A 24,517-nucleotide genomic window follows, 5' to 3' on the forward strand; every position below is an offset into this window, starting at 1 on the left:
CTTATTTAACTTCCACAAATTTCATTTTCGCAGTCACACCCACAATCAATATCATTACCTGCATTTTGTCTGCGATGAGGTGGTCAAGCCAGCTAGTATCAATAGTGTTATTCTGAAATCTCTCTGTTTCCAGCAGCTTGATCAAGTACTCAACCGTTGTCCTAAAGTCACCTCGGATGGAGAGTTCCTTTAGGGCCAGAACCATGTTCCTAAAAGAAATACGAGAGCAAAACTGATAAGTTTGCAACATTCCATTAGCTTCTTTACAGCACAAATCAATAGGCTGTTTAGGTTGTGTATTGATTTAGATCACTATTTTCCTCATCCCAGTGACATTATCTCATTAGATTTTCCTGTTATTGGTCAAATTAGGGTTCTAATAAAAAAGGGGCGTAGAGATTTGGCACAGTATCCTTTCATTCCTCTGGACAAATCCAGCTTCTATTAATGGGGTGAAGTTCCCTTCTCTGCCAATTGTAGGATCTGACACCAAACGCTTGGATTCAGACTGCAGTTCATAGGAACAGGAGTAGGCCATTCAGCCCGTCGATCCTGCTCTGTTATTTAATACAATCATGGCTGATCGGACACGGAAATGCCTTTTACACCCACTATCCCCAAAGCCCTTATTGTTCATCAGAAATCTACCAATCTCTGCTTTAAACACACTCAATGACTGAGCTTCCACAGCCTTCCAGGATAGAGAATTCCAAAGATTCACAACCCTCTGTGTAAAGAAATTTCTCCTCAGCTCTGTTCTCAGTGGATCTCCCTTATTTTGAAATTGTGCCAGCTGATTTTAGACTCCCCAACCAAGGGAAACATCTTATCTGCATCTACCCCATCTATTCCTTTAAGTATTTTGTAGGTTTCATTGAGATCACCTCGCATTCTTCGAAGTTTTAGAGACTATTGGCCCAGTTTGCACAATCCCTTCATTGGAACAAGTCTGGTGAACCTTCATTACACTCCCTCTATGGGACGTAGGGAATTGGCACACTATCAAATCCTCTTATGAAAAAGGTCAACATTCCATTAACCTTCCTAAAAGCTTGTTGCACCTGCATGCAAGCCCAAATGCAGTACACAGAGATTCCAAATAAAACTGTGTTTTTGTTTACACATGGTCACTAACAATCATTTGATTTTCAGTAACCTTCTGACTGTTCAAAGTGCTTCCTGAAATTCGCTATCTCTCTATCATGCTGTGCAGGATGTGTGATCCCAACCTCATTGCAATAACATCGACTTGATCTACGTCATCGCCATCCTGATTCTCATCACTAGCCAAATGGTATGGAGTGGGATCTCGGGGTGGAATTGGAGGTCTGAAAGGGAAGGTCGTTGGGGGCCTGGTGTATCCCAAGAGGCTTCTGAGGCAGACACCTGGATCAAGAAGGTAAAACAATTTAGCCACTGAATCCAGCCTGGCCTTAATGAAGTTTCTGGATTACTGGTACTTCGGAAACCGAGTCAACAAAGTTGAAAAACTGAATGACAATGAGGCTCACAGCCTCATTGTTATGTTTAAAGTCCCAGCTCCTCCTCTTTAACTGAGACAGGGAGGTAGGCAGGTTGGGGGCCGGTTGGGAACCAGATTTTTCAGATTTTAACCATCGCTGCAGCGCCACCCAGTCCTAATCCACCAGTTTTTTGAGGGTTAAAATTCAACTCTGGGTGATTACTTTGTTAGTTACAGTCCATAAGTATGATCCTCAGGTCAACGAAAGCATGGGCAGAATCTTATGGATGTGATGGGGATCTCGGCCACCAGCTGGACAGCCAGTGAGATCCCCACATTTCCTCTTGGGGAAGGCCCACTGCAACCTGCAGCAATTCAGACCTTTATGGACAAATAACCCAAGGACCCCAGGGATGGAGGTCCTTGCCTGCCAAGAGCTGCCAGCCCAGCAGAGGCCAGAAGCCATATTGACCAGCAGTGCCACTGGGGAAGCGGTGACTGCTACCATTAAAAAATCCACGAGCATCATTGCTGGATCCCAGGTCAGAGGTAAGTGATGATGGGGTGGTTGTTGCAGAGTGGGAGAAATGGAGATCGACAGCGATGGGCAAGTTGTGGCTGTCCGCGCCCGCACTCTCCCCCACCCTCAATCATATTGCCAGATCCCTTGATCAGGCACCAAGTGCCTGACACCTCAATACCAGCAGCAGCGGGATAAGGCCCTTAAGGATAAAGTAATTACCCTATTATGGGCTTCAGTTAGCAGGAGGTGAGAAGGCCATCAACAGACTTTCAGCCATAGACTTACGAAGGGTGGAGGAGGAAGCTGACCTCTATGGATATCGTAATCCATGTAAGCAACTGTGAGGTTATCCATTTTGGACGAAAAAAAGGATAGAGCAGAGTACTTTCTAAATGGAAAGAGGTTAGGTACAATGGCCATCCGAAGAGACCTGGGGGTTCAGGTGCACAGGTCCCGGAACAAGTACATAAAGTAATCAAAAAGGTTAATGGAATGCTCGCCTTTATATCTAAAAAGCTTGAATATAAAGGCACAGGGGTTATGCTGCTGCTATACAAAACGCTGGTGAGACCCCACATGAGAGTACTGTGAGCAGTTCTGGGCACCACACCTTCGGGAAGGATATTTTGGCCTTGGAAAGGGTGCAACATAGGTTTATGTATGTGTGTGTGGGGCCCGCGGGGGGGGGGGGGGGGGGGGGGGGGGGGGTTGGGGGGGGCACCACTGCAGACAACTAACATGTACTTTACTGTGAAAAATAAAATGTATTCCCAGCCTTGAATCAATCGTGGGAATAACTTGTACATTCAACCACCATTTATGCACTGTCCTTACAAGAAACGTATCCTTGTGCACATTCTCAATGTGGCTAGATTAACAAACAGTAAAGTGCTGGGCAATCTAATTTGTACTAACGAGATAGCCTCCTCACGGTTTTCTCCCCAGGAGAAGCAATGGCCAAACTGCGAATCAGCAAACTCATGCAAGCCGCCAGCAGCTGCCACACTGAAGTAACCCCAGACATTTTTGTTACTGCGGAAGTTCAATTCCTGGACTGTTCCTGAACTGGGTTTAAATCCCTAGGTGAGAGAACAGAAAAAAAGAAATTAAGTCAATCTTCCAGCGCACTCCTTCAAGATAAGACAAGCCGCTGGAGCAAGAGGGCACAGACGCAGCAGTGCACAGGCAACTTGGAAACAAGTCAGGGATAATTTCTTTATGCACAGTAATCAAAGTTCGGAATGCTCTTCCAGGTATGTTGGTGCAAATGAAACCCAAAGGGGGTGGCACAGTGGTTAGCACTGCTGCCTCACAGCACCAGGGACCCAGGTTCGATCCCGACCTCAGGTGCCTGTCTATGTGGAGTTTGCACATTCTCCCAGTGTCTGGGTGGGTTTCCCCCGGGTGCTCCGGTTTCCTCACATAGTCCAAAGGTGTGCAGGTTAGGTAGATTGGCCATGATAAATTGCCTCTTAGGATGGGGGATTGGGCCGAGGATCTTTCAAAGGGTCGGTGCAGACTCGATGGGCCTAATGGCTTCCTTCTGCACTGTAGGGTTCTGTGAAAGATTTATTTAAGATACAGTTAGATAACACAATAAATTGCAAATTAGGTGAAATGCAAGCTTTTAAAAAAAAAACTGTGGATGGATACACCAAAGTGGGCTAAATGGCCTTTTCATTTGTATCCATATTAAAGAGACAGGAATGTAAAGGGCTCAGGAAGAAAAATACAGTTAACCTGGAAATAAACAACCCAATTACATTCATGGATAAAGAACTCATACTCATTAAGGCTAGGTCTCAGTTGTACCTCGTCAGGGTTTTCACTTGTGATCCTGGCGGCAATAACATGACCTCTTGGTCGTGGAACGTATGTTGGTTCCTCAAAGTTGATCAGTGAGTTCAGCCCATGGACATTCACCGTACAGAACTCTGATATCTTTAATCCGGTGCAAGGGGATTCCCATGGCAATCTGCAGAGGTGAAGAAAGAGGCCTCAGCAATCGGAAACTGCACCTAATCACGGACTGATCTGGTATCCTAATTACTTCTGCACTGCCAGTATCTTTTCAACGTGAACATTTAAATGGAAATAAGTTAGATTAAAGAAAGGATCTACTTTATAAGGGTCACATGCCTATTGCAAGTTGGGAAATCCTATCAAACCACAAAGTAAATTCTCCTCCTTTAACACACTCAAAATCTACCACTTTGACTTTTGTCATTTACTCTAATACTTTATGTGGCTTGGTGTCACAATTGGTTGTACAATGCCCGAGAATCACCTTGGGAGATTTTATTACATTAAAGATACCATAAAAATGCAGGTTTTTGTTGAAGATTTTATTTCTTCTTACAGCAGGAGATTGCTCTTCAGAGTTGGATGAATGCACATTGGTAAACAAAAAGCAAAACCGGAAACAAGTTTAGGCTTAGTAGCAAAATTTTTTAATAATTCAACAGAAACTTATAGAGAAGAAACACAACCATAGAGTCAAATCTCACTGTAAAACGTGTTCTACATTTTACCTGTAACTGGGCAGCAGGCAAGTTGACATCTGCAACCATCTCAGTGCAGGGATGTTCAACCTGCAGGCGAGGATTGAGTTCCAGGAAATAGAAGCTGCCATCTGGGCTGTAGAGATACTCTACAGTGCCTGCACTAACATAAGCAACCATCTTGGCAATTCGCACGGCACACTGCAAAATAGCAAGATTATATACATTGTTAAGTACCCAGTCACGGTCAGGATAATTGAATGTCTCCACCACCCCCTTCCCCCATTATTACTGCAGTACTCCAAAGCTCTTGCACCATTCGCAATTTGCCTGTGAATTTCTTCCTCCATTTTGAGCTGACTATTTAGTGGCCAAAATATATAGCAAGTCACGTGTAACTCCTTTATCGTTCCTTATTTTAACCAAACAGATTCTGTTTTGACCCTCCAAGTATGTCATCCCTTCCAAGAGGTTTAACAGTACCTTTGAATCCTGGTTTACAACCATCGAAAAGGTCATGTTCTGTGAGAAGTTATAGCTTTTGCTTAGAAATAGGTTCAACAACCATGTCCACATGTTCTGGCCGTGTCCAAAACTCAGGTGGTACTGACAGGGATTTGCGAACGTCATGTCCCGGGTACTGAAAACAAGGGTGGCGATGAGTCCAGAGGTGGCGATCTTTGGGGTGTCGGAGGACCCGGGAGTCCAGGAGGGGATAGAGGCCGATGTTGTGGCCTTTGCTTCCCTAGTAGCCCGGCGACAAATACTGTTGGCCTGAGGGACTCAAAGCCCCCAAAGACCGAAGTATGGCTGTCGGACATGGCAAGCTTTCTCGGCTTGGAAAAAAATCAAGTTCACCTTACGAGGATCGTTATCAGGGCTCGCCCGGAGGTAGCAACCGTTCATCGACTTCTTTGCGGGGAACTAATCGTCAGCAGGGTGGGGGGGGGGGGGGGGGGGGGGGGTAGAATAATGTAGAGTAGGGGGGAAGAATAGGCGGGTCTATTTGCGAGAGTGGTATGTTATTTGCACTATGTTTTTATAATTGGTATTTGCACCCTAATGTATATTGTTACTGTTTACAATGCCAAAAAATACCTCAATAAAATTGTCTGTAAAAAAAAAAAGAAATAGGTTCAACAAAAATTATTGAATTCCATAGAACCATAAAACTTCTACAGTGCTGAAGGAAGCCACGCAGACGGGGCAAAAGTGCAAACTCCACACAGATAGTCACCTACATTCGGAATTGAACACAGGTCTCTGCACTGTGAGACAGCAGTGCTTAACCACTGTGCTACTGTGCCGCCCAATTCAACACATTATTAAGAATATTGAAATCAAAGTGCTGGCAAATGCATATGAAATACAGTGTCATGCAAACACAAAGGCCCCCAGTACAGTCTTTGGTTTACACTGAGTAAGGCAGAAGGTGGGCATGCAATTCGGGCAAGGATTCTTTGGTTAAGCATGGAGAGAGAAAAAACAAATCAGGCACTTGAGTACTCCAAGATAACCCTGCTAAAACAAATCTGTACGTGAAGGGAGGGTCAGGTTAAATGGACTGCTAAAATTAATCAAATACGTTCACAAAAGGTCAATCACCTTTTAGAAAATGCACCGCATCTGTTGAACTGGAGCCCAAAATAAAGCTGTACTCTCTAGATACGAGGGGAAAAATTCTGCCACATTGGGTGTGGGTTAAGTTTGTAAATGCGATTTCCTATACCGGGTCATTTTTAATGGCCCAGAATTTGCGGTAAAAATAACAGTTCACTGTTTTTATACAGCATCTTTTTCATTCTGCCTTTTTTATCTTTCTATCCCAAGCCCATCTTTTTTGCATGAGACATTAAACTGAGGCGAGGGGGGGGTTATCCTCTGGTCAATATTTAATCCTCAATCAACAATCAATGACCCACAGATTATCGGTCATTTTGATAATGTTGATGTGGGAGCTAGCCGTGTGCAACATTGGCTGTTGCGTTTCTTACATTACAAGTGAGAACATTTCAAAAGCACTTCATTGTCTGTAAACCACTACATAAATGCAAGTATTTCTCTTTTTCCCTCTTTATTTTGTTTCCTGCACAGCTTGGCAGTAAATTAACTATTTCAACTTAAACTCCTTGGTTCAGACTTGGTACACCATGCTAAGAATTTGTCAATCAGGTTGGATATGGAAATATGGAGGGGGCAGGATAGCGAACAGCGTATCGGCGGAGAATTGAGCGGGAGACCCAAAAGGGGGTCCCCCACCCCCCAAGTTGGACTGTCCATTCATGTCGACATGTCTTTATGTCAACGTGAATCACGACAGGTCCCCTTCAACATACACCTGGTGAACAGAACCAGCTGGAGGTGCACATGTAAGTGCAGTCCCCATGGGGAAAAAGAGGCATGCTTGGGCAGTACTTTGGCACTGTCCCCTGGCACTGTCGGGAACAGTGCTCCGTGTCTGTTGGATGTTCCTTTTTTCTTTTTTTTTAATGGCCGTCCCAATCTTTCAAGAGCCTAAGTTGCTGGCGGGACGGGCCAGCAGCATGACATCGTGGGACCATAAGACATAGGAGCAGAATTATGCCACTCGGCCCATCGAGTCTGCTCCGTCATTCAATCATGGCTGATATTTTTCTCATCCCCATTCTCCTGCCTTCTCCCTATGACCCCTGATCCCCTTATTAATCAAGAACTATCTAACTCTGTTTTAAAGACACTCAATGATTTGGCCTCCACAGACTTTTGCGGCAAAGTGTTCCACAGATTCATCACCCTCTGGCTGAAGAAACTCCTCCTCATCTCTGTTTTAAAGGATCGTCCCTTTAGTCTGAGATTGTGTCCTCTGCTTCTAGTTTTTCCTACGAGCGGAAACATCCTCTCCACGTCCACTCTATCCAGGCCTCGCAGTCTCCTGCAAGTTTTAAGATCCCCCCTCATCCTTCTAAACTCCGAGTACAGTCCCAGAGTCTTCAACCGTTCCTCATACAACAAGCTTTTCATTCCAGGGATCATTCTTGTGAACCTCCTCTGGACCCTTTCCAAGGCCAGCACATCCTTCCTTAGATACAGGGCTCAAAACTGCTCACAATACTCCAAATAGGGTCTGACCAGAGCCTTACACAGCCTCAGAAGTACATCCCTGGTCTTGTATTCTAGCCCTCTTGACATGAATGCAAAGATTGCATTTGCTTTCCTAGCTGCCGACTGAACCTGCACGTTAACCTTAAGTGAATCGTGAACAAGGACTCCCAAGTCCCTTTGTGCTTCTGATTTCCTAAGCATCTTCCCATTAGGAAAATAGTCTATGCCTCTGTTTCTCCTTCGAAAGTGCATAACCTCTCACTTTTCCACATTGTATTCCATCTGCCACTTCTTTGCCCACTCTCCTAGCCTGTCCAAGTCCTTCTGCAGCCCCCTTTCTTCCTCAATACTACCTGCCCCTCTACAGATCGTTGTATCATCTGCAAACTTAGCAACAGTGCCTTCAGTCCCTTCCTCCAGATCATTAATGTATATTGTGAAAAGTTGTGGTCCCAGCACCGACCTCAGAGGCACACCACTAGTCACTGTCTGCCATCCTGAAAAAGACCCCTGTATCCCCACTCTCTGCCTCCTGCCAGTCAGTCAATCCTCTATCCATGCCAGGATCTTCCCTTAACACCATGGGCTCTTAACTTATTTAACAGTCTCCTATGCGGCACCTTGTCAAAAGCCTTCTGGGAATCTAATTAAATCACGTCCACTGGTTCTCCTATGTCTAAATTTCTTGTTACTTCTTCAAAGAACTCTAACTGATTTGTCAGACATGACCTCCCCTTGACGAAGCCTTGCTGACTCAGCCTTATTTTATCATGCACTTCCAAGTACTTTGCGATCTCATCTTTAATAATGGACTCTAAAATCGTACCAACGACCGAAGTCAGGCTAACCGGCCTATAATTTCCCATCTTCTGCCTCCCTCCCTTCTTAAACACTGGTGTTACATTAGCAATTTCCCAGTCCTCTGGGACCCTTCCTGTCTCCAGTGATTCCTGAAAGATCATCACCAATGCCTCGACAATCTCCTGAGCTATCTCTTTTAGAACCCTGGAGAGTGGTTCATCCGGTCCAGTTGATTTATCCACCTTCAGACCTTTCAGGTTCCCCAGAACCTTCTCCTTAGTAATGGTCACTACACTCGCCTCTGCCCCCTGGTTCTCCTGGAGATCTGGGATCACACTGGTGTCTTCCACCGTGAAGACTGATGCAAAGTAACTATTCAGTTTGTCTGCCATTTTTTTGTTTCCCATTATTACTTCTCCAGCCACATTTTCCAGTTTCCAATGTCTATTTTTGCCTCTCTTACCCTTTATATATTGAAAAAACTCTTCCCATCTTCCTTTATATTACTAGCTAGCTTGCACTCATACTTCATCTTCTCCCCCCTTATTGCTTTTTTAGTTGTCCTCTGCTCACTTTTAAAGGATTCCTAATCCTCTAGCTTCCCACTAATCCTCGACACTTTGTATGCTTTTTCTTTAGCTTTTAGGCTGTCCTTTACTTCCCTCGTCAGCCATGGATGCCTTGTCCTTCCCAAGCATGTTTCCTCCTCCTTGGGATGAATTTCTGTTGTGCCTCCCGAAAACCCCCCAAAAACTCCTGCCGTTGCTGTTCCACTGTCTTCCCCGCTAGGCTCCCCTTGAAATCAACTCTGTCTAGCCCCTCCCTCATGTCTTTGCAGTTAGCTTTATTTGGCCAGCTCCTCCTTCATGTCTTTGCAGTTAGCCTTATTTAATTGTGATACCATTACATCTGATTGCAGCTTCTCTTTTGCCATATGTGGTCACTGCTCCCTCAGGGTTCACCTTAAGTTCCCTAATCAAGTCTGCCCCATTACACATCACCAGAATTGCCTGTTTCCTAGCAGGCTCTGTCACAAGCTGCTCCAAAAAAACATCTCTTTGACATTCCACAAATTCCTTTTCTTGGGCTCCACTACCAACCCAATTTTCCCAGTCCACCTGCATATTGAAGTCCCCCATGATTATTGTAATATTGACTTTTTTTACATACCTTTTCTATCTCCTGATTTATTTTCTGCCACACCTCCTGACTACTGCGAGGGAACCTGTACATAATTCCCATCAGGGTCTTTTTACCTTTGCAATTCCTCAACTCCTCAAGTTTCATCTCACTCTAGCTGTCTCACTCACTCAGGGTGTCTCGGCTTCACCATGCGCGAAGCACGGCCCTTACATTTCATCGACAAAGTGTCAACAAGTATGGCGGGAAAAGCTACACGCCACTTTTCCCACCCGAGTTCACACTTTGCCAAAATGGCAAAGTTCTGCCCATAAAGCTGCATGCCCTGTTCACACAGGTCCTAGGTCCTCTGTAGAGGGGTTGAAATGGATTCTTAATTAACACATGTTAAATTTGTGGCCACGTTTAAGTGCAACAAATAGATGAATCAGTTCTATTGGCACGGTCCACAAAATCTGGGCCAATGTTCAAGTGCATGACATTAGTCAGTGACACAGACATATTGAGAGTCTTATCCTGCTCTCATCAGTACATTCACCCAAAGAGCTATGTTGCAAGATGGTTTACCCAATGGTATTGGACATTATTACAAAACGTTTCCCACTGTAAACTAACTGGTGCTGGGCACAAAGTCCACCTCCCTCCCCTAAAATAATACTCACTTGTTCCATATAGTCAAGCACTGACTGAGTTGCTATAGTAGCAGGCGCTTCCTCAATAATCTTCTGGTGCCTGCGTTGAATGGAACAGTCACGCCCAAACAACGAGATAGCATTTCCGTACTGGTCTGCCAGGATCTGTACCTCAAGGTGTCGGGCATGCTGGGCCATTTGCATGACGAAAATCGGAGATCCAGGTACCTCAGTCTGAACCTGAAGAAGACGCCACAGATTTATCCAACTCCAGGAATGATAAAGCAACCTTTCACTCGAAGAGACTCAATTTCATTACAGTTTATGACATGCACATTACCATTTATATCGATACAAGCTGGTTATTTATGACTAGTATGCAACACCACTGCCACAAGGACTAATCAGTTGGTGGGACATTTTCTAGGTTCGATCATTTAGGCAAGGTACCAAACAGTTGCTGCTTCCATGTGATGGAACTTTAAAAACCTTTGCATCTCGTGAAGGGAATAATAGAGCCACGGAAAAGGAGAATCATTCCAGCCGTAATTTGTACTGCAATGCAATTGATTGCCATGTGACCATACTTGTAGAGTAGCATTCGAGGAAGTTTTCTAATTTATGGTTTTTGCTATTTATGCATGATGGGATAAAAATGGTGATACTCTGCAGATATTCAGTGGGTGGATTCTGTATTCAATGTCACTTACATAGAACATAGAACAGTACAGCACAGTACAGGCCCTTCAGCCCACGATGTTGTGCTGACCGTTTATCCTAATCTAAGATCAACCTAACCTACACCCCTTACAATTTACTGCTGTCCATGTGCCCGTCAAAGAGTCGCTTAAATGTCCCTAATGACTCCTCTGACTCCACTTCTGCTGCAGGGCATTCCACACACCCATCACTCTCTGTGTAAAGAACCTACCTCTGGCATCTCCCCTATATCTTCCTGCAGTCACCTGAAAAAATGGGTTGTCATGCTTGAATTCCCCGCTGGTGGCCTCAGTGTCCTACTTGCCCCGCGCCGGCAGAAGTATGCAAATTAAGCATTTAAATAAATGTTAATGTAATTAATGGGCTCAAAACCCAAGTCTCCACCTATCAGTTATGCTCTGGCTCCCATAGTGGGAAATCCACTGGGCAGGCTTTTGTGCAAGTTTGCCCAAGGGTGGCACGGACGCGGTGGATCCAGAGGTGGGCCAAGGAGGTCAGAGCATAACCGAGGTGCCTCCCAAAATCCATCATAAGGCCACCCTCTGCAGCACACCCCCCCCCCCCCCACCTCAACACACACACAAAGCAAACCTTCCTTCTCCCACCTCCCATTAACAAATAGGGGCATCCGCCCCCGACCCGCACTATGGGATTACCGGTCACACCATCACAGCATGCAAGCTTGAGGGCGAGCCGATCCCCTCCCCTTCAGAACCCCCCCAACAGAGACCCACCCCCCAACACAGCTGCTTAGGCGTTTGCTTATTTATCTATCCCTTCACGCTTGAATGCATCTCAATTACCCTGCTTTGATACAAACTACAATGTTTACAAACAAACACTCTTGCTATGATTGACAGCTTCTCGCCACATCAAAAAGGAGCTAATTGTTTTCTGCTGTGAAATAGGGGGAGGTATCGGGTCACACCCATGTGCATGCTGTGGGGAGGTGATCCATTATTCCGGTGGTGGGGCCCGCGTGCGCAGGGTGGGAGGGCGGTGTCCACTGCCGAACTTTGAATTGGGCCACCCACTCAAAATGGAGGCCCGATACCGGGATTCCGATGGAATCTAGAGAACTTTCCCCCAGGAATAATTGGCATGGTAGAGGGGAGAGACTCGCGTACCAGGTCCTGCTGCTCCTGGCGATAGCGGAGACAAGTAGTGATTCGCCACGAGCAGGACCACTTAGCCTCCAAAACAGGCTATCCCGGCCCAGATCTGCAATTTAATGCTGCATTAAGGCATCAGGCATTCCAGAAGGATCAAAGGAGAAATGTTGGCTGGGGCTGGTGGTAGACAAAATATATGTGTTCACACCAACTCTCGATTACGTCGGTAAAAGAAGAGGCACAGTTCCCATTTTCCTTAGCTATCCAATTACCCCCACTGGAAAGGGATGGGCTCAGCTGCGACAACTGTTTGGTTTGCCAATACTCATAGTTTAGGTTGGTGGTTTGCAAACTGGAGTTCACAGAGCCTTGATGGTCTGCAAGTAGGCAAGATCGCCACACTGCCAGATCACGTGTGAATAATTTTAATCAAAGAGAAATTATGGGGGAACCTTTCTGCACAAATTTCTCACAAACTGGGCAGGAAAGCATACAAATACCTTTTTGGATGTCACAAGGCTGACACCTGGTCTAGGCAAAGTGTAAAGCTCATTGTGAAAACTTTTTAAACTTCCTCCTGTGCCCTTAGCATTTGCCTGTGGGAGGACTGGAGGCCACACTCTCAGAGACTTCTCAATCACATAATAATTAGAAATAATAGAAATCTGGATGTACGTATTGCCTTTAACATAGAAAAATTTCCAAAAGCAATTCAGAAGCATGATCTGTCCAAACTGTTGTGGTCAGGAGGGTACAGGAGATAGGATCACAATAAATCAGAGCAAGAGGAACAGGTTGTGAGGGCATGGAATAATTTAAATACAACGGTGAGGATTTGACATTTTAGGCACTGGTGGACGGAACCATTGTAATTCCTTAAGAGGAGTGATGGGTGGGCAGACAAGATGTAAATAGAGCACAGGCAATGGAGATTTGGATGAGCTGAGGTTTATGGAGGTAATCGAATGGGAAAAATTGGAATAGCGATTTCCGGTGGTGACAAAGGCAATGACTTCAATAAAAATAAGCTGAGACATGACAGATATAGGGCATGATTCAATGGCCACGCCGTGCCCGAAAAGCAGCTCGCCACGACGCAGCATTGTCGATATAAGTCGGGAGACCCTGCTCCCGGGATCTACCCAGCTTGCAATGCTTCATGAGATCTAATGTGATCTCATGAGATGTTGCGATGTAAATCCTGCCCGTTGTGGAGGGGAACACTTTTTAGCAAATCTGCATATTAAAGCGAGACAGCTAGTCTCACTTTAATGTGCAGATTCCCGAAACGTTGGGATCAATCTCCGCGCCTCGGAGATCTTGTGTGAGTATCATTCAGTACTGGTCTCCACAAAGGGGACCAGGCGGAACAACACTCATGGGGTCTTCCAGGGGATTGAAGACCCCCCCCCTTTAAGCAGGTGTGGTGAATGTATTACTGCTACCATTCACCATTGTATTGCATTGCATTGTATTGTATTATGTTGGTGCCCTTGTGGGCTCCGCCTATGGCTCCGCCCCCTCGGGGGAGGTATATAGAGCTGCAGCCTGTAGGCGGCACTCAGTACAGAGCAGTCGCAGGCAGGCACAGATCTAGCTGATTAAAACCATTGTTCACTTCTACTCAGCGTCTCGTGTGAATTGATGGTCGCATCAGCAGGGTGGTATCCTGGCACTGCTGGTGCCATCCTGACACCTTGGCAGTGCCATCCTGGCAGTACCACCTTTGAAAGCCTGTGGCATAGCTTTACACAAGAAGAATGGTTAATTCACAAGAGGTCTTTAGGTGCTCAATGAATGACATCCCTACACGAGTCATCACCTTCAAATGGGAGTACAAGGAGGAATATTTTTAAAATTAAAGCACACACAAATCTTGGGATCGAACAGTTCTTTTGTGTTTTTCAGACATCATATTTGTTCTGGGGCTGTGGTAATGAACCTTTATTAAAACTTGAAAACTAAAAAAAAAAATTCCATTGAAAATAGAAATCGTTTCAAAGTTTTTGACAAGCCTACTTCCTGCATTTTCAAACAACTGCAATGAAATGGAACAAAACCTTAATTGGATTATGAAAACATCAGTGGTTTGGATTGTAGTGTTGCCAATATGATAAAATCCAAATCCAGCTGTTCGAGCTCATCTCCTTTGCTAACATCAAAGATGCACCTCTGTCAGAGCATTGAATTTCAGGGTGATGTGCCTTTTTAAAATCAACATTACTATATTTCAATTGTTGCAGGAAGCACACACTGTGTTACATTTTCAAAACAGGAAATCATGCTATGGTGAAATGGTAGCACATTACTTAATGGCAATATCCTTACTTGTCTGAAGAGGTTCGGAAAATCGTCCGCGCTTTCAACTTTGCGAATCCCTTTTCCTCCACCACCTTCGGATGCTTTAATCATCACTGGATAACCAATCTTTTCTGCAGCCTAAGCACAGATTAAAAAGAAAGATTTAAAGAAATACTTGCATTTATATAATGCTTTCCATGACCACCGTTGAAGTGTAGTCGCTGTTATAATGTAGGAAATGTGGCTGTTTGAACACAGCGACAAGATAATGTGATAATAACCAGATCATCTATTTTCATGAAGTTGATTGAGGGATAAATATTGATCAAGATACCAGGGATAACTCTCCTGCTCTTCTTCAAAATAATGGCATGGGATTTTATTTTTATTTTTTTTTACACCAGACCCGGCCTTGGCCAAGAGACAGCACATCCAATATCGCAGCACTCCCTGGCACTGGAGGGTCAGCTTAGATTTTTGTGATGGGAGAAAGATGAGGCAGCTGTTGATTTTTCCAGTGTACAGAACGACCACTGCTGGCATTTGATTCCAAAGCAAAGTGAGAACCACAGACAGCCTAGGGACTAATAGTTCACCCAAATATTTGACACCAAGATACAAGAAAACTGAGAGAAATGTCTCACTCCGTTCATAAATATACTCAGATACATTTTCTGATTAAGGCACTAAAGTGGTAGCATGGGAGTAAGGCAAGTGTAATGCAACTTCCCAACAGGCATTGCTTAGGTCAGGCCTAATATAAGCTCTATGCCTAAAATAGATCTGCCATTGGAAGTTTGCCATGAGAATGATGACCAGAACATACCACGGATCAGCAATCTTTAAAGTACAGCTTAAATAAAAGGAGGTGCAAATACTTACAGGCAAGGGGCAATGTAACTAGGGACGGACATCATATAGGCAGAGGCCAAGCAGATGGAAAATCATCCAGATGTCCACAGTTAGGGGCCCCTGAAAGTTTTAACTCATGTGCCTCATCTGCATAAACCTCGTCCGTCCCACCCAAAGGTGCCTGGCAGCTGAAGGAGTAGTGCCCGCATTTCAGGAAAGTGGTTGGGAAGTGTGTAGGAAAAAGAGGGTAAAGGAAAGGCTGTGATTTCTTCGTGAGCCCTGGAGGAACAGGGATTCACATGGAAACAAAAAAAAAACCTCGCCCTTCAAGCACCAGCTTCTCTGCACCAGGTTGGTTCAAATGACACGCTGACTCTGATGTTGTCACCTGCAAGATCCTGCAGCAGAACCTGTTGGGCCGAGAACATCATTTGCTGGTGGCTTTTAAAGTCACCAGCGTCCTTAACTTGTTCATCTTGGGCGCCTGTCAGTCTGCTACAAGGGCTATTGGCTGCATCATCCTGCCGGCATTAAACAGCTGCATTAAGGTGTCAGACACCCTGGGCGGGCTTCTCCCAACCTGGGGCCGGGCCGGAGAATCCCCGCAACCGGGCCACGCCGCTCTGATGTCGGAACGTGAACCTCCGTGCCCCCTGTTCACCTTAGCTGACCTGTGCACCAACTTCCCCTTTAACTTCAATAGTCAATACGAGTAGACCAGCTCAGAGCTCAGTAATGCCAGTGACCTGCCCTGAAAAAAAAATCACTTAGCCCTTTTACTTTACAATATTTGATACCTCATCACTTGTGTTAAAGAACATTCAAACCATTTTTATATCATGGCATACTGATAATGCAGACTTCAAATATATTATAGAATCATAGAATTTAGAGTGCAGAAGAAGGCCACTTAGCCCTAGGAAAGAGGGCCCCACTTAATCCCTCGCCACCCCCTAACCCCGTGACCCAGTAACCCACTTAACCTTTTGGACACTAAGGGGCAATGTAGCGTGTCCAATCCACCTAACCTGCACATCTTTGGATTGTGGGAGGAAACCAGAGCACCCGGAGGAAACCCACACAGACACGGAGAGAACGTGCAAACTCCACACTGACAGTCATCCTCGGTCAGAATTGAACCCGGGACACTGGAGCCGTGAGGCAGCAGTGCTAACCACTGTGCCACCCTCTTTATTAAATTATGAAACAAATGCAGACCAAAACAACCATATGAAAAAATGAAAATGAAAATCGCTTATTGTCACGAGTAGGCTTCAATGAAGTTACTGTGAAAAGTCCCTAGTCGCCACATTCCGGCGCCTGTCCGGGGAGGCTGGTACGGGAATCGAACCGTGCTGCTGGCCTGCTTTAAAAGCCAGCGATTTAGCCTGGTGAGCTAAACCAGCCCCTTCCCATATATGATAAGGATGATGAATTTAGCACAGATTTGCCTTTCAATGATTTTTCACCCATGGTCAACCTATCGGGCAATTGTTTGATGAACATTTACAAACTCCATTATTCCTGTGAGGCATTTCCCCTTGGGTCCTCAGCAGAATTGGTGAAGGGCTGCTATTCCCTATGCTGAGGCCCTCGAGATGATTATGGCCAGTAAGTCTTATCCCTAGCCCATGAGTGCCCAGGTGCATACTACTGCATTTCTACTGCTACCAGAGCAGCCTGTCCCAGCTAATGATGGCATTGTGATGTATATTGGTTGAAGGGGAGGGAATTAAGCGGATATACTGACATCCTGAGAGCAATTAACAGGAACTTTCTTCCACCAGTATTTCAAGATTAAAAACCGAGAAAATTCTTTACTGAGAAAATTGAAAATACACAGAGGATTCTCCCATTCGGCGGCAGAGTGTCCACACCGTTGGAAACGGTGTTGCATTTCAGAACGGCGTAAATGGGCCACTGGGAGAACCGATTCTGGTCCCTACAGGGGGCCAGAACGGCGCTGGAGCGGTTCATGCCGCTCCAGCCTCCCATACTGGCACAAACTGTGCGCCGCGGGATCCGCGCATGCGTAGTGGCACCAGCGCCAACCCGTGCATGCGCAGAGACGCCGGCGCCAACGCGCACATACGTGGTGGCCTCCCTCAACATGCCAGCCCCGTCGCAGCATGGCGCGGGAGTTCAGGGACTGGTGCGGAAGAAAATAGGCCCGGGGAGCGAAAGGCCGGCCCACTGATCGGTGGGCCCCGATCGCGGGCCAGGTCCCATCTGAGCCTCCCTCTCCTCCTCCCCCCACCCACACAGGCAGCCTCCCGACCCTGCGCGCAGAGTTCCTGCCGGCTGCGACCAGGTGTAGATGGCACCGGTGGGACTCTGTCTTTTTAGAGCGGCCACTCGGCCCATCCTGGGCCAAGAATCGGCGGCCCAGACGCGCACAACGGCCCGCGACCAACACCACGCTAAATGCGCCGGCGCCCATTCTCTGCTCCGTGGAGAATCGCGTGCCGGTGTCGGGACAGCGTGGCCCGATTGCAGGGATTCTCCGGCCTGGCCCCGGGCTGGGAAAATCCCGCCCATAATATCCATTAGTATGAAAAGACTAAACCACGTTGGTAGATTGAAGGAACTTTGTTCTGCATCTAAGGCATTCTACACTTGAGCTGGCACAAGAGCAATGATGTTGTATCAGGGTGGCACGGTGGCACAATGGTTAGCACTGCTGCCTCAGAGCCCAAGGGACCTGAGTTCAGTTCCTGTCTCGGGTGACTGTGTGGCGTTTGCACTTTCTCCCCATGTCTGCGTGCGTTTCCTCGGGGTGCTCCGGTTTCCTCCCACAATCCAAAAACGTGCAGGTTAGGTGGATTGGCCGTGCTAAATTGTCCCTTAATGTTCAATAGATTAGGTAGGGTTATGGGGATAGAGTGGAGGTGTGTGCTTTAGTCGGGAGCTCTTTCCAAGGGCTGGTGTAGACTCAATGGGCTGAATGGCCTCCTTCTGCACTATAGGGATTCTATGGGTAATGAATAGTAGAAAACAAAAATACAATAAACAGTTGTAGATCCTGGGCGGAATTCTCCGCAAGGCCCGACGCTGTCGTGAAACCTGGAGAGGTTCACGACGGCGTCGGAAGCCTCTCCCGGCCCCCTATTCTCCCCTACCCGGGGGATAGGCGGGCCATACCGGGAAACTCGGCGGCCGGGCCTTGTCCCTGGCTTCAAGGCCCGGCGTGCCAAGAATGACGCGGCGGCGGCACCTAATGACGTCAGCCGCGCATGCGCGGGTTGGACAGCTCAAACCCGCGCATGCGCGGTTGCCGTCTTTCCCCTCAGCCGCCCCGAAAGACGTGGCAGCTTGATCTTGCGGGGCGGCGGAGGGGAAAGAGTGCGTCCCCTTGAGACACCGGCCCGACGATCGGTGGGCACCGATCGCGGGCCAGTCCCCTCCCGAGCACGGTCGTGGTGCTCGATCCCCGATCCGCCCCCCACAGGCCCCACACTTACCTGGCGCGCCATGTTCACGACGGCAGCGACCAGGTGTGGTTGCCGCCATCGTGAACAGGTCGGGAATGGCAGGCTGCTCGGCCCATCTGGGTCGGAGAATCGCGGGCCGCCGTGAAAAACGGCGGCCCGCGTTTCTTCGAGCGGCGTGTTGGAAAACCGGACACGCCATTTTGGGGGATGGGAGAATAGCAGGAGGTGCAGGAGCGGACCTCCCGCTATTCTCCCACCCATCGTGGATGCGGAGAATCGCGGCTCCTGTGCACGGTCCTCCAGGATAATTATTTGAACTGGAGATTCTAATAACAGTTTAGCATCACACCACATGAATTATAGGTAAATTCACTGCCAAATGCAACTGTCCCAAAAGTGGGTAAGGCTTTGCTCCAAAACTGATTTCACCAATTGCTCACAAATGCCACTCTTCAATTCCTTCTTTCCCCTGTCTTTACATCAAACTGCTTCCCCAGATCTCAAACCATTGGAGACTAGGAATTCACCACATTAAAATACCAAAGCATTGACGTTTAAAAAAATGATTTCATGCGATATGCATAGTTAGCTAGGCCAGCACTTCGTGCCCATCCCTTTTTTAAAAAATTATTTTTATTAATTTTATCAAAACAAAATTTTTGCATAACCATTAACAACATTTAACAAAACAAGGTGAACATTAACATTATGTAAAGAAAAAGAACAAGAATATGCAACATTCCCCCCCTCCCCCCCCCCCCCCCCCCACCCCGGATTGCTGCTGCTGCTGACATTTTAATGCTCTCCTAGAAAGTCGAGGAATGGCTGCCACCTCCGAGAGAACCCCGTCATGGACCCTCTCAAGGCAAACTTTATTTTCTCGAGATTGAAAAACCCAGCCATGTCACTAACCCAGGTCTGTACACTCAGGGGCTTCGAGTCCCTCCACATTAAAAGGATCCGTAACTGGGCTACCAGGGAGGCAAAGGCCAATACGTCGGCCTCTTTCGCTTCCTGAACTCCCGGATCGTCTGACACACCAGCGATCGCTATCTCTGGACTCAGCCCCACCCGCGTGTCCAAGATCTTGGACATTGCCTGAGCAAAACCCTGCCAGAATCCCTTGAGAGCCCGAAATGCCCAGAACATATGGACATGGTCTCCTGGGCTTCCCACACACCTCGCACATTTATCCTCAACCCCAAAGAGATTGCTCATTCTCGTTGCCGTCATGTGTGCCCGGTGGACCACCTTAAACTGGATTAAGCTAAGCCTGGTACATGATGAAGTGGAATTAACCCTGTTTAGGGCATCCGCCCACAGGCCCGCATCCAGCTCCCCGCCTAGCTCCTCCTCCCATTTGCCCTTAAGTTCCACCTCTGGGGCTTCTTCCGCCTCCTGTAGTTCTTCGTAGATGTCCGACACCTTCTCCTCCCCTACCCACCCTATCTTGTATCCTATGTGGGGGCAGCAATGGAAATGTCACCACCTGTTTTTTTAGAAAGGCGCGTACCTGAAGGTATCTGAAAGCATTTCCAGGGGGCAAATTAAATTTCTCCTCCAGCGCTTTTAATACCTGCCCTATGCCAGCTTTGTAACCCTCCGTCTATCTTGCCCGGGACAAATCTGTGATTGTTGCGTATCGGGGTCCAAACTGAGGCTCCCTCCACCTCCCTGTGACTTCCCCACTGACCCCAGATCCTTAGTGCTGCCGCCACCACCGGACTAGAGGAGGTGCGCGCCGGTGAGAATGGCAGAAGCGCTGTTACGAGTGGCCCTAAGCTGGTGCCTTTGGATGAGGCCGCCTCTAACCATTCCCATATCAACCCCTCCCCCAATACCAATTTCCTAATCATGGCTTTATTAGCCGCCCAGGAGTAGCTGCAAAAGTTCGGCAGTGCCAGCACACACCCCACCCCACCCCGACTGCACTCCAGGTATAGTCTCTACCCGCGGGGTCTTATTTGCCCATACAAATCCCGAAATGATCTTGTTCACCCGCTTAAAGAAGGACTCAGGGATGAAGATGGGAAGGCACTGGAAGACAAAAATATCTGGGGAGGACCGTCATCTTAACGGTCTGCACCCTCCCCGCCAGAGATAGCGGGAGCATGTCCCACATTTTGAAGTCCCCCTCCATCTGCTCTACCAGCCGAGATAGATTAAGCTTGTGGAGGGCATCCCACTTTCCAGCCACCTGTATCCCTAGGTACCGAACGTTCTTCTCAACCAACTTCAGCGGAAGCTCCCCCAGTCCCTTTTCCTGCCCCTTAGCGTGGATCACGAACATCTCGCTTTTCTCATTTAATTGGTACCCCAAAAAATTACTGAAGTCCCTCAAAATCTGCATGACCTCCTCATCCCCTCTAGTGGGTCAGAAATATACAGGAGCAGATCATCCGCATAGAGCGAGACCTGATGCTCCCCCCCCCCCCCCTCCCCCCTCACCGAACCAACCCCCGCCAGTTCTTTGAAGCCCGTAGTGCTATGGCCAACGGCTCTATTGTAAGGTTGAATAGTAATGGGGAGAGGGGGCACCCTTGCCTCGTCCCTCGGTAAAGCCCAACATACTCCGGCCTCACCCTGTTCATGCATACACTTACTACGGGGGCCTGATAAAGTAGTTGGACCCACCCTACGAATCCCTCACCAAATCCAAATCTTCTAAGCGTTTCCCACAGGTATTCCCATTGCACCCGGTCAAAGGCTTTCTCTGCATCCATCGCAGCCACTACTTCTGCCTCTTCATGCCCATCCCTAATTGCCCTAGAGGTGGTAGTGTGCTGCCTTCTTGAACTGCTGCAGTTCATGCGTTGCAGGAACACCCAACAGTGCGGTTAGAGAGGGAGTTCCGAAATTTTGCTCCAGCGATAATGAAGGAACACAATATATTTCCATGTCAGGATGGGGTGCGACTTGGAGGGGAACACACAGGCAGTGGTGTTCCCATATCTCTGCTGTCCTTATTCTTAAAGCTGCTAGAGGTTGTGGGTTTGGAAGGTGCTGTTGAAGAAGCCATGGTGAGTGATTGCAATGTTTCTTGTCGACAGTACACATGGCTACCACTGTCTGTCGGTGGTGGGGGGAGTGAATGTTGAAGATGGTTGATGGGTGCCAATCAAGTGGGCTGCTTTGTCCTGGATGGTGTTGAGTTTCTTGAGTGTTGTCTGAGCTGCACACATTCAAGCGAGGGGACAGTATTCCACCACACTCCAGACTTGCAGATGGTGGACAGGATTTGGGGAATCAGGAAGCAAGTTACATGTCACAGGATTCCAGGCCTCTGGCCTCTCTGCTAGCTGCAGTATTTATATGGCCAGTCCAGTTCAGTTTCAGGTCAATAGTAACCCCAAGTTGATGTTTTGATTTGATTTATTGTCACATGTACCGAAGTATAGTGAAAAGTATTTTTCTGCGGCAGAGGGAACGTACACAGTTCGTACATAGGAGACAAAAATATTAATGAACAGAGTACATTGACAAATGGTAAATCGACAAACAGTGATTGGTTGCAGTGCGGAGCAAGGGGCCAAACAAAGCAAATACATGCGCAAGAGCAGCATAGGGCGTCGTGAATAGTGGTCTTACAGGAAACCCATCAGTCCGAGGGGGAATCGTTGAGGAGTCTAGTACCTGTGGGGAAGAAGTTGTTCCTATGTCTGGATGTGCGGTTCTTCAGTCTTCTGTACCTTTTGCTTGATGGAAGGGTCTGGAAGAGGGCAATGCCTGGGTGGAGGGGTCTCTGATAATGTTGTCTGACTTCCTGAGGCAGCGGGAGGTGTATACAGAATCAATGTGGGGGTGGCAAGCTTATGTGATACGTTGGGCTGAGTTCACCACACTCTGCATCTTCTTGTAAGTTGTGGATAGTAGGGGGATTCAGTGATGGCAATGCCATTGAATGTCAAGGGGAGATGGTTGGATTCTCTCTTGTTGGAGGTGGCCATTGACTGATACATGTGGAACGTGAATGTTACTTCCCAATTATCAGCCCAACCCTGAACATTGTCCAAGTCGTTCTGCAATGGAAACAGACTGCTTTAGTACCTGAGCAGTTGCAAATGGTGCTGAACATTGTTCGCTGATATGTGCACTTTCACACTTCTGATCTTATGAAGGCAGGAAGATCATTGATGAAGCAGCTGAAGATGGATGAGCCTAGGATACTACATTGAGGTACTTCTGTAGCGATATCCTGGGACCAAGAAATTGACCTTGAAAAACCACAACCAACTTCCTTTGTGCTAGGCATAACTTATATTCCACAACAACCCAGCAACAGTTCTTATTTTTAGCTGTTTTGTCACAGGTACACTAGTTCCTACCTCCAAACCTTCAGTGGAATCGTGTACACAACCATTCATGTACACTTCCTTTGGGACAATGACAATGTTCTTCAGCCTTTGATCTTCCTCTGTCCATTCAAGAATCAGACCTAAGTTGTGACAGGAGACAAAATATTTAACCTCTATGCAAATAAAAGGGTTATCTGGCAGAATTGAATGCCCTCCCTGCAGTGAGTTTGAAAGCGGAGTGTGAGGGGTGGAAATTAAGTCTGGACATCCCTTCCCCAAGCAGGTCTGTGCTGTTGAACTAATTACAGTGCTTTAACCTTTCCCCAAACCAAGATCATCTAACTTAACAGGAAGCAGAAGTCTTTGGAAAATATGGTTCATTGATGTTATTTATACATTATGCTATTAATGGAAGCAAGTTATAATTCCTGATCTTGTACATGCTAGTGCCCATGTAGCAAGCACACGGGCCGAAATGATTAAACCTAACCTGCCCTGTACAACTTATATAACAAAAGATAATTAGTAGCCGGAGAGTGGATTTTCTCTTTGATTATATGATTATTATTTATTAATTATATGATTATTGCTACAATTGCAACTGAAAATTTCAACAGGGCTCAGGTCCAGGAAAAGTTTAAGTTGTAGAATCTGGCTTTCAGATTTTGCTTGTCAACCACTGCGTTATTACTTTTTCTGCCCACTGCATGGAGAACGTTTACAAAGCAGATTGCACCAGGTTATGTTTCATGAAGCTGAGAATGTGCATTTCTCTGTGCTTCAGTTACTAGGGTAAATACATTGGCCAGTACGGAATTGAGCCATCAGATCAGAGGTCTCAAGTTCAATCCCTGGTCTGCTTTGGGCTGATTGATCTCAATGGTCAGCTAGATTGGCATAGGAGGAAAATCTAGTCACGGTCTCTGCTCCTGATCAGTAACTTGTGACACATAATGCATGTATTTGGTTCTCATGGGTCAGAGAGGTAGCAGGTCATATTTAAAAAGATATTTCAATTTTCATGCTTGCCTGCTCTTATTTCACCGCTTTCTGGAGAATGTAATCCCTCTATTCACTTACGGAGCTTGAACACGCATTAGTAACATCTTGTCCCTGCAACATACATAGCCCTAGACATGTGCATGTCAAGTGGGGATAGGATCACCTTTGGTTGCGTGAATCCCACTAACCCTTCTCACTGACGCTTGGGCAAGATATTGGAGAATAAGTGGCGGCATGGAACTGCACACCAGTACACATCACCAGATTCAGGAGCGGACGGGAAGAGTTCCAACAAGCAATAATATGTTGTGGTACAGTGAATCAGATGACCACTTCCACAGATTGATAGGGTACAACACAAACCTCCAATCGTTTTACAGAATCACCAGTTTCAGCTGGGTTACTTTGAGATGGCACAGAGCAAACATTGGTACTTCCCTCTGAGGCAAATTTTAAAAAAACGCAATACAGAGGGGAAGAATCCTGTCAGGCACGGCAACTGCATTTTCTTTCATTTATTTGACTGACCCACTCCAACACTGTTCCTCCTTTTTCCTCTCCTCCTTGTAACAGCTCATACTGAATTATGGAAGCTGGCATCCACCAGTACTCACAACTGCTACACACACACATACAGGTGGCAACACATTTTCTTGAGCGCCGG

At 46.8% G+C, this 24,517-nt stretch overlaps 1 protein-coding gene across 1 annotated transcript in view; it reads right to left on the reverse strand.

Annotated features, from left to right (window-relative positions):
* The window catches only part of acacb (acetyl-CoA carboxylase beta), a 188,630-nt gene that overhangs the window by 132,697 nt on the left and 31,416 nt on the right, over window positions 1–24,517 (reverse strand). The window contains 8 exon segments of the mRNA XM_038815904.1: window positions 59–209; window positions 2,901–3,064; window positions 3,798–3,887; window positions 3,889–3,960; window positions 4,517–4,687; window positions 10,171–10,380; window positions 14,301–14,411; window positions 22,882–22,991. Coding sequence (XP_038671832.1) covers window positions 59–209; window positions 2,901–3,064; window positions 3,798–3,887; window positions 3,889–3,960; window positions 4,517–4,687; window positions 10,171–10,380; window positions 14,301–14,411; window positions 22,882–22,991 — 1,079 coding nt within the window.

This window comes from Scyliorhinus canicula, chromosome 1 (assembly GCF_902713615.1).
Source record: "Scyliorhinus canicula chromosome 1, sScyCan1.1, whole genome shotgun sequence".
NCBI classification, from domain to species: Eukaryota; Metazoa; Chordata; class Chondrichthyes; order Carcharhiniformes; family Scyliorhinidae; genus Scyliorhinus; species Scyliorhinus canicula.